The sequence below is a fragment of the Orycteropus afer genome, unplaced genomic scaffold (genome assembly GCF_000298275.1).
Source record: "Orycteropus afer afer isolate SDZICR_OR568_19922 unplaced genomic scaffold, OryAfe1.0 scaffold00020, whole genome shotgun sequence".
NCBI classification, from domain to species: Eukaryota; Metazoa; Chordata; class Mammalia; order Tubulidentata; family Orycteropodidae; genus Orycteropus; species Orycteropus afer.
In genome coordinates this window covers 5,150,220-5,166,511 of record NW_006921607.1, presented here as the reverse complement: position 1 = coordinate 5,166,511, position 16,292 = coordinate 5,150,220, and the positions used below count along the sequence as shown (strand labels likewise).

Here is a 16,292-nt window from a genome sequence, read left to right as displayed (position 1 = left end):
ATTGGCTGTCTGTGAGGCAGGGGCGTGGCCTTCTCCTTATAATAGAGAAGGAGCCTTCAGCCTCTCAGCGTTGGCCGAGCCTTTGTTTAAGTGTGCTCAGCCTCTTTCTTTCCTTTCTTGCAGCCATCACCAGTGCCCAGCTGCCAACTTTCCGCCTGGATCTATCTCCTCATCTATCCAGACTCCTTAGACCGAAGCCCTCGGGGTATGTAACAACCATGCCTATGGACACACTGGCCCCTGGGTCCCCTGCCACCCCAGCCCTACCTTTCCGTCTACGAACCAAGGTCCCTGGCTACCTGCTGCGGCGGCCGGCAGACAGTGGGGCTCGGAAACCCAGTGCTGTAGAGCGCCTGGAGGCAGACAAAGCCAAGTATGTCAAGAGCTTGCATGTGGCCACCACCCGCCAGGAGCCCGTGCAGCCCCTGCTGTCCAAACAGCCACTCTTCAGCCCTGGGACTCGCCGCACAGTGCTCACGCCTAGCCGCCGAGCCCTGCCCGGCCCTGGCCGCCGGCCCCAGCTGGACCTGGATATCCTTAGCAGCCTCATCAACTTGTGTGACAGTCCTGTGTCCCCTGCTGAGGCCAGCCGGACCCCTGGGCGGGCAGAGAGAACGCGTCAGGACCTCCCAGCCACACCCCCACGGCCACAACTCAGCACGGCTGCTGTCCGCCGAGTGGACGTCCGCCCCATGCCTACGCCCTGTGCCCAGCCCTGCCCATCACCAGGCAGTGCAGCTGCTTCCAGCCCTGCCCGGCCACCAGGTTTGCAGCGTTCCAAGTCGGACCTGAGTGAGCGCTTCTCGAGGGCAGCAGCTGACCTTGAGCGCTTTTTTAACTTCTGTGGCTTGGACCCAGAGGAGGCACGAGGGCTGGGTGTGGCCCACCTGGCTCGGGCCAGCTCAGACATCGTGTCCCTGGCTGGGCCCAGTGCTGGGCCAGGCAGCTCTGAGGGGGGCTGCTCCCGCCGCAGCTCTGCCACTGCTGAGGAGCGGGCCCGGGAGCGTGTCCCATATGGTGTGTCAGTGGTAGAGCGCAATGCCCGCGTGATCAAGTGGCTGTACGGGTTGCGACAGGCACGGGAGAGCCCAGCAGTCGAGTGCTAGGCCTCCGCTGGACAAGGCATTTGCCACAGGACAGATCTTAGAGATGCAACTGGGCCCTTGACCGCTCCTGGATCCATTCCCTGCCTCTAGTGAACTTGGTACAGAGGCAAAGGATCAGAGGCCGGACCAGCACCCATCTGGCGAGGACTGACCTTGGAGGGAGTTGCCTCTTGACCTTGAGACAGCCCCCATCCCTCCATGCAGGTTTTTTGACATGTGTCTACCCCTGCTTGATTCCTGTCCTGGGGTTGGATTTGGGGCACTTGGCCCTGCCCACCAACAGTGAGGGGCCATGGGTCTCATTACCCCTGTCTGCCCGCTGGCTCTGTTTCCTCCTTCCTTCCTTGACCGCTGTCATTTGCTAACTTCCTCTTCCTTACCCAGTGGATCCGGGTTCTCTGGGAACTCGCCTGGGGCGGGGGCCAAGGAGAAGTAGCCTATCCACTGTTCTTTGGGGTTGTTGGCAGCTTGGCCTAGGTGGGTAGATTATAGGAGGAACTGGCTTGGAGTTGGCACTGCTCGGACTTCCCTCCCCTTGGTTAATAAACACAACTGCTTGTTTCTCAAGAGCTAAGTCTTCAGACTCTTCTGTGTTCACAGGGGAGGGGGTAGGATGGGGTGGGCTTTCAAACTCAATCTTTGTTAAGCCCAGGATCTGCTGGGGCAGGAGGTCAGCTGCTAGCCTGTCCTGAGATTCCTCTGCAGGGGGTTCACGTAACGCCTGTGGAAGACTGGCAGACTGTCAACTTACTTCACAGTGGACCAAACAGGTCCAGCTACAGAGTGAGTCCTGATTAGAACTTATCCTGGTAGGGAGGTCTGCAGGGGAAAGGTTGGCAGGGGTGCATGGGCCCTCCCCTGACTGCCTGTGTTCTACCCTATCCCACCTCCTGCCCAGTTCTCAAAAGAATGGGAAGCTCAGAGAGGCAAGCTCTGAACTTGGGGTCACTCAGGCTGTCAAGGGAGCCTTGAATGTGGGAGTTCTTGGAGGAAGAGTGGCTTGGGTTGGAGACCACAAAACCAAGACCCTTGCCTTCCTGGGCAACTCCAGGTGACCCTGGGCAAGCTGCTCTCCCTGTCTGGACCTCAGAGGGAGAGTTGGATGGCACAGTCCTCTTTGGGTTGGCACACTGTTTGTTGTGTTCTGGGTCCTTGGTGCCTGTGTCCATCACCTGGGGAAAGGGGAAGAAGGGGCTGATGGTTGGCTTTGAAGTCTCAGTTTCTTCCCATCTCCCACCAGGTTAGTTGCACATGGTGAGGCCTTCCCTGCTGGAGCTACCAGGCTAAGGGCCTTGGGTCTGGCAAACAAAGGGTGAAAGCCTGGGATGGCCTCTGGCCCTAGGCCCCTTCCCCGCCTCTCTGGGTGGGAGTAGGGAGGGGCTGGGTGGTACTTCCTCTCCTGCAGGCTGCCTTGGTTGTAGCTTCAGAAACAGGAAGCTCTAATGGGGTGCTGGTGACAGGTTTGATGTGGGTTTTATTTTAAGCATAAAGAGGAGATTTCCGTCAGGCTGTTGACAAACTTCTAGGTCAGCCCAGCTGTCCGTCTGTCTGTCTGACAGCCTACACCAGTCCCCAGAGGCTTTGGCTGGACCTTGGTGGTTTGGGGACAAACCAAAAAACCAAACTCACTGCCGTCAAGTTGATTAGATTCATAGCGACCCCTCCTTGGGTTTCCGAGGTGGTATCTCTACAGATGTAGATTGTCCAATCTTCCTTCTGAGGAGTTTCTGGTGGGTTTGGACCACCAGCCTTCTGGTTAGCAGTCAAATGCCTTAGGCACTACGCCACCAGAAAGGTGAAATCGGGTTCTAGAAGACGATGGTGTTTGAGCTCATGAGAACTGAGTCCATCCTTGCATGATACAGATGGGGAGACTGAGGCACTGGGAGGACAATGACCTGTCCACAAGTGCCCAGCAGATTTGATAGAGCCAGGGCTGGGCCTCCTGGGCCTCCTTGGTAATAGAGTGAAGGAGCCAGGGAGGATGATGCTGGCAGGCCCTACAGAGGTAATGGCCCTAGGGACAGCCAAGACCAGTCCCTCTGGGGAGCCCTGCTGGAATTTTGTGCTGACCTTTACCCTTTTTAGTGACCTACTGGCCCCCCCATCCCCTGCCACCGAGGAGGGGGCTGCATTTTACATGTAAAGAAAATGAGATTCAGATCACAGGTCTGGGGGCTGGTAGGGGGACCCTCTTGTTCCTGAAGGAGGTGTTCAGTGCTGAGCTTGGGCCCTTCACACCTGTTCTGTCACTGAATCAATCCTAAGGTGACTTTGAGTATTATCTTCGAGCAGGAAGTTCAGCCACACAGCAGGTCTGCAAGACAGTCTGGGATCTAACCTGGCCTGCTGGACACTGGCTAGTGGCACTAGGAGTCCTGAGTCTCCCAACACGGAACCCGTCTCTCTCCCCAGTCCTGACCTAGGGCCATTGCTTCTGGCCTCTTTAATGAGCACCTACTGGGTGTCCAGGAGTGAACAAAACAGACAGGCCCCCTGCCTTATTTTTGGAGAGAGGGTGGGCAACTGTTCAACAGCAAACACATAGTCATTTAATGTAGAGGAAGGACATTCAGGGACTTTACCCAGCAGCAGGGCCAGGAGGTAGGGGAAGGGCGTTTCCGCAGCCTGTTCCCTCTCTTCTCTGTAAGAGAGCAGGGAAGTCTTCTTAGAAGTGGGGAAGACACCAGGCTGAGCCTTGACTTTTCCAACAGGGCCTGCCTGACTGAGAGGGCTCCCCCTCCCCAGGATTCTGGAGGCTCACCACCTGCCAGCCTTCCAGCCTCGGGCTCTGTGTGGAACAGCTCCTCTATTGTTCCACCTCCGGTTGGAGAGGGAGTGAGAGTGACTGCTTTTCAGCCCCTCTAAGGGCCTGCAGCTGCGGCCCCAGTCTCCTGGGGCCAGTGGCCTTGTAGCAGGTGCCCCAGGCTGGTCCAGCCCCAGCTGCCTAGCCCCTAATTAGGCCAAGATGAGACCTGCTCCCTGATGCATTTCCCACCAGCTAATTATATACACATGGGCTTGGGAGTCAGGCCACCTGGCTGCTCATTTCTGTCATGAAGGTGTGAAGGGCTACTGGGAGAGGCACCCCTCCCCCACCTGCTGGGCCTCAGTTTATCCTTTTGAGAGGTTGGGATATAGCTAGAGGGCCCTCTTCCTATCCCTGGGAAGATAGGTGTGGTTCTGCTACTGAGCATTCAAGGGGATGAGGGGAAGGAGACCCTTGTCCTGCCTGCTGTCCTAGCAATGCAGTGGGGTGGGGAGGCATGAGGAATTAGGCTCGAGGTCCCTGACTGAAATCTCTGGGTAGGGGGTTAAATAGCCACAGGTATAGTGACATCTGCCTCCCAGAGAGACGTGCACATGGGAGGGCTTGGAGTCCATTCCTACTCAAGATGGAACACCCTGTCCCGGATTTTCCCTTTAAACTTATTTTTCAGGTAATGTATGCATATATTCCCCCAAGTATTCATTAAGAAAGATTTCAAACATATAGAAAAGTTCAAAGAATTGTAGTGAACATTCATATACCCACTACCTAGATTCACAGTTGTTACTGTTTTGTTATATTTGCTCCATTGTGGACCTACCTATCTATCCTTCTCTCTAGCCATTCATTATCACATCATTTCTATCTATCTCTCCATCCATCCATCCACCCACCCACCCATCCATCTATCTAGAGCTGTTGTTGGGGCATTTATTTTGTTTGTGAATTCATTTGGAGGGACTCCGTAGGCTTAAAGTTGGGTTGGCTGTAATTGTATGAAGCTGCTCGCCAGCCCTTGATCTCCCGTGGTTCCCCTGGGTGGGTTTGAACAGGCAACCTTTGGGTCACTAGTCGAGTGTAGACCATCTGTGCCACCCAGGGACCTGAATTCAATGTATTTTTTGAAGGTTTTCAAAGTAAGTTGCAATCATTAGTACACATCCCCCTTAAACACATTGGACATATATCACTAACTAGAGTCCAATATTTGTTGACATTTATTTCGGAAATAAAATTTACATACAGTGAAACACACAGATCTTAAGGATACCGTTTAGTGAGTTAGACCAACGCATATTATTGTTGGGTGCCTTCGAGTGGATTTTGTCTCATAGGGTTTTCTTGGCTGTAATCTTTACAGAAGCTGAGTGCTAGGTCTTTCTCCTGGCAGAGCCTCTGGTGGGTTTGAACCATCAACCTTTTGGTTAGCAGCTGAGTTTGAGCCAGTGCTCCAAACCCCAATCAGTATGCAGAATGTCACCATAGCCCTAGAAATTTCCTTTGTATTTCTTCTCTGGCAATTCCTGCTCCTAACCACCTGGATCTCTCTCTCTCTCTCTGTATACCTGTATATTTATATACATTAAATAGCACTAATAAGGAGTCTGGGTGGTACAGTGGTTAAAGTGCTGGGCTGCTAACTGAAAGGTCAGCAGTTTGAACTCACCAGCTGCTCTGTAGAAGAAAGATGGTGACCATCTGCTTCCATAAAGATGACAGTCTTAGAAACCCTATGGGGCAGTTCTACTCTATCCTATAGGGTCACTATGAGTTAAAATTGATTCCTTAGCAATGGGTTGATTGGTTGGAATAGCAGCACCTTCCCTTCCCTTCCCAACGCTATTTTCCAAGGACAACCACTTTTAATTCTTAACCATTTCTTCTGGTACTTTCCTTTGTGTTTTAAAAGATGTGGTTGTTTTCTTGAGTGATTCATTTTAGACAGATATGGACTAATTTTCTGGTCTGATGTCTTCACAAGTGTGGCTTCTGAAGGTTTCTGTAGGCTCCGCAGTTGGGTTGGCTGTAATCGTATGAAGCCACTTGCCAGCCCTTGAGGTCCTGCAGTTCCCCTGGGTGGGTTCAAACAGGTAACCTTTGGGTTACTAGTCAAGTGTAGACCATCCCAGGGCTCTTAATTCAGTATATATTTTTAAGGTTTTCAAAGTAAGTTGCAATCATTAGCACACATCCCAGCCTGTGTTTGGATCCCAGCCCTTTCCCTCACTGGCTGTGTGACCTTGGGCAAGACTTCACCTTCTTGTGCACTCACTGCTATTGTGTCAATTCCAACTCATAGTGACCCCCACTGGGTTTCTGAGGCTGTAAATCTTTACGGAAGTAGATTGCCCCATCTTCCTTCCATGGAGCGGCTGGTGGGTTTGAACAACTGACCATTTGGTTAGCAGCCAAATGCCTTATCCACTATGCCACCAGAGCTCCTTAAAAAGGGGGTAGTAAGAGTGTTTAAGCTATAGGGTACTCAACATATAAAGTGCTTAGAATAATGCCTGTCACCCAATAAGTGGTCAAAATGTTTTTTCTTATAATTATTATTAAGGAAGGTCTAGCTTTTACTCAAGACTTTCTTCTGTTAATCTACATCAATCCCAATTTTTCATTATGTGCATATTGAGTGCTTGTCACATTATGATTATGTAAATATTGTTTCCTGCCAAGCCAAGTCACATTTTATGATTAAACTTCCTTTCTTGTACAACTTTCTGTGCTTCCTCGTGTTACTACCTGCCTTGCTTTTCATTTGCTTAGTTAGTTTCCTCTTAATTCATCCTTAATTCTTCTGACACCCTTAATTTCCTCGTAATCACATAGAGCAGTGAATTTATTGGTTCCAGTTTCCTTCCTGAAGCCTTTCAAGTTCATTTCAATTCCTATGAAATTCCTGGATGGCGCAGATGGTTAAATGCTTGACTGCTAGTGGAAAGGTTGGTGGTTTGAACCCGCCCAGAGATGCCTTGGGAGGCAGGCCTGGAGATGTGCTTCTAGAAGGCCACAGCCTTGCAAACCCCATGGAGCAGTTCTGCTCTGTACCCCTGGGGTCTCCATGGCAATGGATAACAGCAACAAAATGGTGGAAACAATTTCAAACACAAAATCTTGAGCATGAGAAAAACCTGGATTTACTCTCTGGATTAGCATTTGTGAGCACCCACTGTGTGCCAGCTGCTGTGCTGAGCATGCTTGTCGCTGGGCACAGGTATCTCTGTTGTTGTTGTTGTGTGCCTTTGAGTTGGACCTGACTCGTAGTGACCCCTCCTTAGGTTTCCGAGGCAGTATCACTATGGAAGTAGATTGCCCCATCTTCCTTCTGAGGAGGGGCTGGTGGGTTTGAAGTGCCAGCCTTCTGATTAGCAGTCAAGTGCCTTAGGCACTACACTACCAGAGCTCCCACGGGTGTGACTATGAGGATAAAATCTGAAGCTGCGCCCCCCAGGACTCTTCATTTAGCCATGGAACCCCTCAGCACCTCCCTAGAACCTCAGGCCCTCAGGGAACCCGGATTTACTCGTGTTAAAATGTGGTCCTTCTGTAATCACTCCCTGTGCATGTGCTGTGAACACTAGAACATAGGAATGATCACCCACTCCTACCTTTGAGGAATTTATGGAGGGCTGGGAAGGAGCTCTGGTAGCACAATGCCTAAGGCATCTGACTGCTAACCAGAAAGTTGGTGGTTCAAACCCACGAGCTACTCCGCTGAAGTAAGACTGGGCAATCTACCTCTGTAAAGATTTACTGCCTGAGAAACCCAGTGGGGTCGCTATGAGTCAGAATTGACTTGATGACAGTAGATTTAGTTTGGCTTTTTTTTTGTTTGGGATGGGCTCTCAGAGAAGGTCCCATTGGAGAAGGATCCTGATGGATAAGGGTTGTTGTTGTTATGTACCTTCGAGTTGGACCCGACTCATAGCAACCCCTCCTTGGGTTTCCAAGGCAGTATCACTATGGAAGTAGATTGCCCCATCTTCCTTCCGAGGAGTGGCTGGTGGATTTGAACCGCAAGCCTCCTGGTTAGCAGTCAAGTGCCTTAGGCACTATGCTACCAGAGCTCCCGTGGAGAAGGGTAGTGAATAGCCATTGCCATGTGCCAGGGGCTGTGCTGAGACCTTCCATTGGTTATCATATTAAATCCTCCCCACAACCCTTGGAGGGAAGTAAGGAGTGAGGTACTATTTTCATCCCAATTTCATAGATGGAGAAACTGAGGCTGAGAGAATCCAAATGACTAGCCCAAGGTAATAAAGCTAGGCATCTACAGGGGTAGGATTTGAACCCATGCAGTAGGGTTCTGAGGCCCAGTTCTTACCCATATACTATGTGGCCTCTCACAGGCAGGCTCCTGACTCTGGTCCCACCCCACCCTGTGGTTACCTAGTTCTTTCCCTTCTGCCCACTAGTGCTGCCCTCTAGCTCATCTTTTTTTTTTTTTTTTTTTAATTTTATCATGATTTGGATGAAAGTTTACAGAGCAAATTCATCTTCCATACAGCAGTTCACACACACTTTTTCTCATGACATTGACTGCAGTTTCCCACAATGCAACAGCTCCCCTCCCACTTCCTCCCCATAGTTACCTCTTCCCTGTGCCCTTCCCTCCATGCACTCCTGCCCCCTGAGCTGTCTCCCTGTGCATAAGCAGCCCTTCTTTCTCCTATGATTATTCTCTCCAAGGAGTGTATCTACCTAATGTAAATGTTCAGTTCATATTGCCAGTCTTTTGTTTGGCTGGAAGCCACAGGAGTGGGTTCAATTCCAGACCTGAAGGGCAGTTAGGGGCCACAGTCTCAGGGGTTCCACTAGGCTCTATCAGACCAGCAAACCTGGTCCCCCCCCCCTTTTTTTAAATGATTTTGAGTTTTGTTCTACATTGTGGTCCCACTCTATCCATGATCTACTATATAGATCCCCCTCCGAGTGGTTGACAGTGGGAGCAGGGCACCATCTAGTTCTTCTGGTCTCATAGTCGTATAGGCTGAGGATCGTGTGGTCTACCAGTTGCTTGGACTAATTGTTTCCATGTGTCTTTGGTTTTCTTCATTCTTCTTTGCTCTGGAGGAGACACCCATCGTTGCATCCAGATGGCCGCTTGCAGGCTTGTAAGATCCTCTACCTCATCTTGTGCCCTTTGCTCTATTCATCCCCTCATTCCACAAAAATTTGCTGTGTGCCTTCTCCATGCCCAGCTCTCTGCAGGTCAGTGAGTGCCAAGTACATGGAGCTTGGGCAATATCCACCCCCTCCTTCCCAGGCTGATGTTTACATCAACGTGTGAGCAGCCTGGATAGTGGTTTGAGTAGAGGGGAGTGTGGGATTGGATGATGGCTCTCTATGTGTGTGTATGTAACCTAAAAGAAGCATGTGAGTGTCTGTGTGGGTGCTGACAGCTTTTTCTATGTAAGGTCATTTGTGTGCAGGAGTGCATAGGTGTATAGGTGTTGTCTGCACAGTCTGTGTTCAAGTATGTGCATTAGTTACCCATTGTTATGTAACAAACTACCCTAAACCCAGTAGCCTAAAACAACAATTGTTTATTAGCACATGATTGTGTGAGTTGGCAGTTAGGCCTGGGCTCAGCTAGGCAGTTCTTCTGGTCTTGCTAGGCTCACTCAGGTAGGAGAATCAGCTAGGCTGTCTTGTCTCCGATGGGCTCACTCACCTGCCTGGCTATTGTGGGCTGTTTGCTGAGGACCTCTGTTCACCTTCAGGACTCATGCACATAGTGGTCTTGGAGTTTCACATCCAGTGTTCAAGGCTTTTTAAACTTGTGCTTGCATCACGATCACTAGTATCCCATTGGCCAGACAAAATCACATGGCCAAGTCAGAGTCAAGCAGTGGAGAAATAGACTGTATCTCTTAGTCACATTTCAGAAGAGCAAGAGCACAGCATGGGAGGAGTATTACAGCCAATTTTCAAACAATGTACCACAGCCTATGTGTTCCAAGTAAAGTTTTGGGGAAAGTACCCAGCTTTGGAATCAGGCAAAACTGGGTCACAGTCCTCACTCTGCCCCTTACTTGCTGTGACCTTAGTCAAATCACCTCACCTTTGAACTACTGAATAAAATTGATTAAAATGAAGGAACTTTATACAGTGCTTATGCTATTCATTTGTTCATTAATGCAATGCATATTGGCTGAGGGATTCCTTTGTACCAGGCACGGGCCATACCCTGTGGATATTGTAGTGGACAAAACACCTGCCTTTGTGGAGCTTGCAGTCTAGGGTATGGACAGACATAAATAAATTGATCATCTTGATAATCTTATGATCTAAGATGAAGTCCAGGAAGGGACAGACTCAGGGTAGAAGGAGAGATTTTTTTAAAAAAAATTTTTAGACTCTTTTTTTTTTTTTTCAATTGTGATTTGGGTGAAAATTTACAGAGCAAATTCATTTTCCATGCAGCAGTGCATACACATTTTGTTTCATGACATTGATTGCAATTTCCCACAATGTAACAGCTCACTTCCTACTTCCTCTCTGTAGTTACCTCTTCCCAGTGCCCTTCTTTCCTATGCATTCCTGCCCCCTGAGCTATCTCCCTGTGCAAACACTGCCCTTCCATTCTCCCATGATTGCTCACTCTAAGGAGTGTATCTACCTGATATAAATATTCACTCTATATGCCTGTCTGTTGTTTGGCTGGAAGCCACAGGAGTGAATTCAATACTAGGCAAAAGGGTAACCAGGGGTCATAGTCTCAGAGGTCTCACCAGGTTCTATCAAACCAGTAAACCTGGTCTTTTTTTTTTTTTTTTTAAATCATTTTAAGTTTTGTTTCTCCACATTCTTCTCCCACTCTATCCAGGTTCTCCTGCACCGATCTCTTTCCGAGTGGTTGACAGTGGTAGCCAGGCACCATCTAGTTTTTCTGGTCATGGTCATATAGGCTGAGAACTGCATGGTCTATCAGTCCCTTGGACTAATTCTTTCCACATGGAAAGAATTGGTTTTCTTCATTCTTCTTTGCTCTGGAGGAGGAGAGACCGACTGTTGCATCTAAATAGCCACTTGCAAGCATTTAAGACCCCAGTTGCTACTTACCAAAGTAGGACATAGAACAATGTCTTTGTGTAGTATGTTATGCCAGTTGAACTTGATGTCACCTGCAACCATGGTCCCGAGCCCACACGTCCAACTACTTGCTCCCTCAGGGTGGTTGGCTATGACCAAGAAGTTATACCTTTGCCCCTTGTTAGCTCTATTATATATTTGGATATTCTTATTGCACATACAAATATGTGTGTAGAAATATCATCTGCCAACCTTGTATTGGCCACAGGTATATTCCCTTTTGCTTAGACATATCTGATCATTCAGCCTGTCTACCCATCTATTTACCCATAGATTAATGTTTGTTATCACTGACCACACAGTATTGTATATGCAAAAGGCTTTATCTTTGTTGTCTGTACCTCTCTGTGTCTTCCTCTTCCTCAGTGCTACCATGTTGATCACTGTCTTTTGGTACAATGCCCTTCCCCTTCACCCAAATTGGAAGGAGGGATTTCTGACTGGCAAGGGAGGCCTGGGAAGCCTGAGATATTTGAGCTGAGATGTGAATCATGCGTAGGCATTCATTAGGAGAAGAGGGCATGGGAGTGGAAAAGGATTCCAGACTGAGGAAACAGCATGTGCAAAGGCTCGTGGTGGGAGGAGTCAATTTGAGGACCAGAGAGAAGATAGGTGGGACTAGACCTGGAACACAAGGACCAGACTGTGTGGGGCTGTGGAACCTCTGAGCAATGTGAAGGTCTGTCCTGCCAAAACCAAAACCAAATTACTGCCATTGAGTTGATTCAGACTCATAGTAACCCCCATTGGGTTTCCAAGGCTGTAAATCTTTACAAAATAGATTGCCTTATCTTCCTCCTGCGGAGCAGCTGGTGGGTTTGAACTGCTGACTTTCTGGTTTCTACCTTGCCAGGCAGCCTGAAATAAAACCCAAAGGCCTTACTATAGCCTACAAGGCCATAATGATCTGGTTCCCAGTTACTCTTCCACCTCTCCCTTCAACCTCCCCTTTATCCATTCTGCGGCAGCCGCACTGCTTCCTGCTGTCCCAGGAACCCACTACGCACACTCCTGCCTCAGGGCCTTTGGACTTGCTGTTTGCTCTGCCAGTATCGATTCTACCCTAGAGATCTGCCTGACTCATTATCTCGCTTCCTTCAGGTCTCTGCCCACATGTCTCCTCAGAGTGGCCTTCTCTGCCTCCCTGTCTCCCAGCTCAATCAGCCTCTGAGAGTCTCGAGCTCCCTACTCTGGTTTATTTAAAATATATTTTATTGTATTTTCGATGGAAGTAGATACTGCAGAAAAGGTTCCCATTCCACAATCTTGACACATAATGTTCAGTGACACTGTTTCCATTCTTCACACTGTGTCAACATTCTCATTAATTCAGTTCTAGTTGTTGTGTTCTCATTAACCTAGTCCCACTGCCGCCGGGCCCTCCATTCGCGCTTTAGAGTAAGTGTAACTCTTGTGCATTTGGTTTCGTAGAGATAGCCTTTTAAAAGAGCATAGTACTCAGGGTGACAGTCTTTACTTTTTGAGCTAACCTGCTATTTAGTTAAAAGGTCACTTCAAGGGATTGTTTCATTTCAAGGTTCAGAGAGTATCTCAGGGCAATAGTCTTGGGGATTCCTTGAGTCGCAGTGGGTCCACTAAGTCTGGATTTACCCTGGCTTGTTTTTCTTCCTAGCATACTTCACTCCCTGGCTTATATTAAACAGAGGCCTTAGCTGTTTCTTGTCTGTATCTCTCATTAGACTGCAGCTCCAGGAGGCGGGGATGTGGCTTTGCTCTTGACTGTGTCCCCAGCACCGGGAAGAGTATGTGTTCCATAAACACTTCTTGGGTGAAGGAATGAGTGGGGACCAGTGAGTGAATTGTGTGTTGGGAAGAAGGGGCTCCTGGGAATTAAGAAGTCTAGGTTCAAGTCTCAGGTGGGTGACGCAGGCGGATTATTTGCCTCTCTGACCTCGGTTTCCCCAGCTGTGCTCTGAGGCATTTGTGGTTCTAGGTTTGGGAAGGGAAGACTCGGACTGTGGAGAGGACTGGGGTGGGAGCACTGTGGGAGAGAAAAGAGCCGGGCTCTCTCCCTCTTGAGGCTCAGGTCCACTTGGGGATGAAAATAGCCCAGCTCTGCCCCTTACTTGGGCCTCACCCGAGCCGTGGCGTCCAGCTGGAGCCAGGGGGCTCCGTGTGGAGCCTGCCAGCCTGGCGCTGGGCTGGGATCGAGGTCTCTGACAGCTGGGCCAGGCAGCCCTGAGGTGGGGGTGGGGGGGCTGGTTCTTAAGAGCCTGTTGGATGCCCCCGACCTCCTTCTCCAACTATCCCTCCTCCCTCAGTGTCCACAGGCAGGACAAATCCCTTAATCCTCAACACGCCTGCTGCCTTTACAGCTTGCAAAGCTCTCCGGGTCCATGTCTAAACTCACCCCTGCACAGCAAATACTTTACTAGTGAGAAGCCCGAGGCTCAGAGGGGGCAGCCTATAACAGCTATACAGCTAGGACCTGGAGCAGCTACGATTCAAACCTAGGTCTGGTCCACCAGGTTAGGATTTGCCAGTGTGTGCGTGCGTGCGTATGTGTGTAGGTTGGTGAGACCCCAGTTGAACCTCACTGCCAAACAATGTACTTCCTCGCCCCCTGCTCCCTTGGATCTCTAAATAGTATGTGATGGTTAAGAGCACCTGGGGCCAAGCTGCCTGGGTTCAAATCCTTCCTTTGCTTCTTCCTAACTGGGTGTCATGTTGAGTGTTCTGACCTCTCCCCACTAGCCTCCCTCCCTCAGTGTCTGCCAATAGGACAAATTCCTTAATCCCGGACACTCATGACTACTGTTGTATGCATTGCACCGGTTTGTTTTTTTTTTTTTGAATATTTAATTAGTTGTCAATATTTAAACATTTAAACTGTGGGAGAAAGATAGACACAACAATCCAACTAATGGCTGGATTTACCCTGGCTTGGTTTTCTTCCTAGCATACTTCACTCCTTGGCTTATATTAAACAGAGGCCTTAGCTGTTTCTTGTCTGTATCTCTCATTAGACTGCAGCTCCAGGACTAGAACGACTAGCCAGCATCTCTCAAGCCCCAAGCACCTTCTGTGTGCTCGACACAGAACAAGCCCCTGTCCGGGAGTGTATCCCTCCTCTCTGCCGCCTTGTGAAGGGGACGCAGTTACCGTCTCCTCAAATGCAGCCTCAGAGAGGCGGATCCACGAGCCCAAGGTCACAGTGCCAGGAAGGCAGTGTTGGGGAGGATGGGGACTCTCACCCCTCCGTGGGGTCCTTGAGCCCAGTGGATGTTTATGGTGCCTCTAGGCTGGGGTGTCACCCTCTCTGGTTCTGGGTGCTCCCTTGGCAAAACAAGGCCGTGGGACCAAGTGAAAGGAGAGGGGCTGGGTCCCCCTATCCTGTTATTTGGAATGGGAATACCAAAAAGAACCCCAAACTCACTGCTGTCGAGTTGATTCGACTTATAGCACCCCTTCCTTGGGTTTCCGAGGTGGTATCTCTACAGAAGTAGATTGCCCAACCTTCCTTCCAAGGAGTGGCTGGTGGGTTTGAACTGCCAGCCTTCTGGTTAGCAGTCTAATGCCTTAGGCACTACGAATGTTGTTGTTGTGATGTGCCGTTGAGTCGGACCCGACTCATAGCGACCCCTCCTTGGGTTTCTGAGGCAGTATCACTACGGAAGTAGATTGCCCCATCTTCCTTCTGAGGAGTGGCTGGTGGGCACTATGAATACTCACATTAAACCGAAATCTCAAGAAATGTTAGGTGTTACTTTTACTGTTTAAATGTGAGCAATTAATGACTTGAATTTAAAAACACCTCATGCAAAGGGTATATTAAATATTCCACTAGTGTTTGTGATAACAAACAATTGGAAATGCCCATCCACAGGAACTGGTTAAGTATATTCCACCCAGCCTTGGAATGGAATCCTACTAAGCCGGCAGAAAGACCAAGGACGCCCTCCCTGAATGCGATGCATTTGAAATTACAAGGTATGTAGTTCAGGGAACAAAGCAAGGTGCAGAACAGCACGCACTGTATGCTGCTATTCTTAGAAACAAGAATATGTATCCGTGAGCCCTTGTACTGGCATCAAATCTCCCTGGAGAGTTTTATAGGGAACCTGACACCTTGGCTGCCTCTGGGGAGGGGACCCAGCTGGCTGGGACTAGGAGCTGGAAGGAGATTCACTTTTTAACTTTGGTTAAAAAGAAAAAAGCAAACAAAACCCAGCAGACCCACTGCTGTCAAGTTCAATTTGAGTCATGGTGCCCCCATGTGTTACAGAGTAGAACTGCTCCATACGGTTTTCTTGGCTGTAATCTTTATGGGAGCAGATTGGTGTTGTTGGGTGGGTAGCAGCAATTGAAGAAGATAAACGCTGGTCCAGCTGGCCCCCACCCCACTGGCAACCTCAGGCCACATTCTGGGTTCTGCCCAGCTTAGTTTTGCAGCTCCACCCTTCACGTTAATATTTTGCTTTCCACACACACAGCACCCACAGGAAACCCCAGCCAATGGGCACCAAGTTCTGGGCCAGGCTGCCTGCCAGGGCTGATGGTAGGCATGACAGTCCAAGACTGGCGTCGTCTAAATGCCTGAGTGATGATGCGGGCTGGATGGAACGCTGATGCTTCCCACGGCCTCACAGGCCATGCCAGGCTGGCGTTTGTTCCAGGTGGGTGTGCGGACGTTCAAAACAGCCGTCCCCAGCAATTAACTCTGAACTTCAGAGGCTGACTTCATGCATGCATTCATTCGTTCATGAAATGTTCATCGAGCACTTTGCTGTGGTTGGTGCGAGCCCGACTCATGGGGATCTTGTGTGAAACAGAATGAAATGTTGCCCGACACTGCACCGTCTGCAGGGCTGCTCGTGTGTTGGAGTTCATTGTTGTGTCTGTTGTGTCCGTCCGGCTCATCGAGGGTTTCTCCCAGTTTAGCTGACCCTCTGCTTTGCCACCATAATGTCTGTTCCTGGCCTGCCAAATATCGTTCCGTGCACTGAGATACAGCAGCGAACAAAACAAAAATTCCTGCCCTCGTGGGGATCACATTCCAGAGGGCGAGAATGCCGAGGAGGAAACAAAGCAGGGAAGGGAGACGAAAGGACTGTGGGCATTTTTTTCATTTTGATTGAGGTATAATCGATATATGATAAAATCGACACATTTAGAGGTATAGTTCAATGAGTTTTGACAATTGCAGACATCTGTGTGTCCACCTCTACAAACAAGTTCTAGAACATTTCTATAAATCTCATTTATGCCCCTTTGCCATTAATCTCCAAAGCCCACCCCACTCTCCACCTGAGAAACCATTGATGGTCTTAGATTTATCTTTTTGAGAGTTCATACAA

General features: G+C 49.4%; 1 protein-coding gene across 1 annotated transcript; it reads left to right on the top strand.

Annotated features, from left to right (window-relative positions):
* Positions 1-218: 218 nt before the first annotated feature.
* Positions 219-1,106, top strand: FAM110A (family with sequence similarity 110 member A). Its single transcript, XM_007934506.1, has one exon. The coding sequence runs from the start codon at positions 219-221 to the stop codon at positions 1,104-1,106; it is 888 nt and encodes a 295-aa protein (XP_007932697.1).
* Positions 1,107-16,292: the final 15,186 nt, after the last annotated feature.

What these genes read in the sequence shown, in the direction of transcription:
- FAM110A (XM_007934506.1), top strand. Translation starts at nt 219, where the DNA reads ATGCCTATGGACACACTGGCCCCTGGGTCCCCTGCCACCCCAGCCCTA.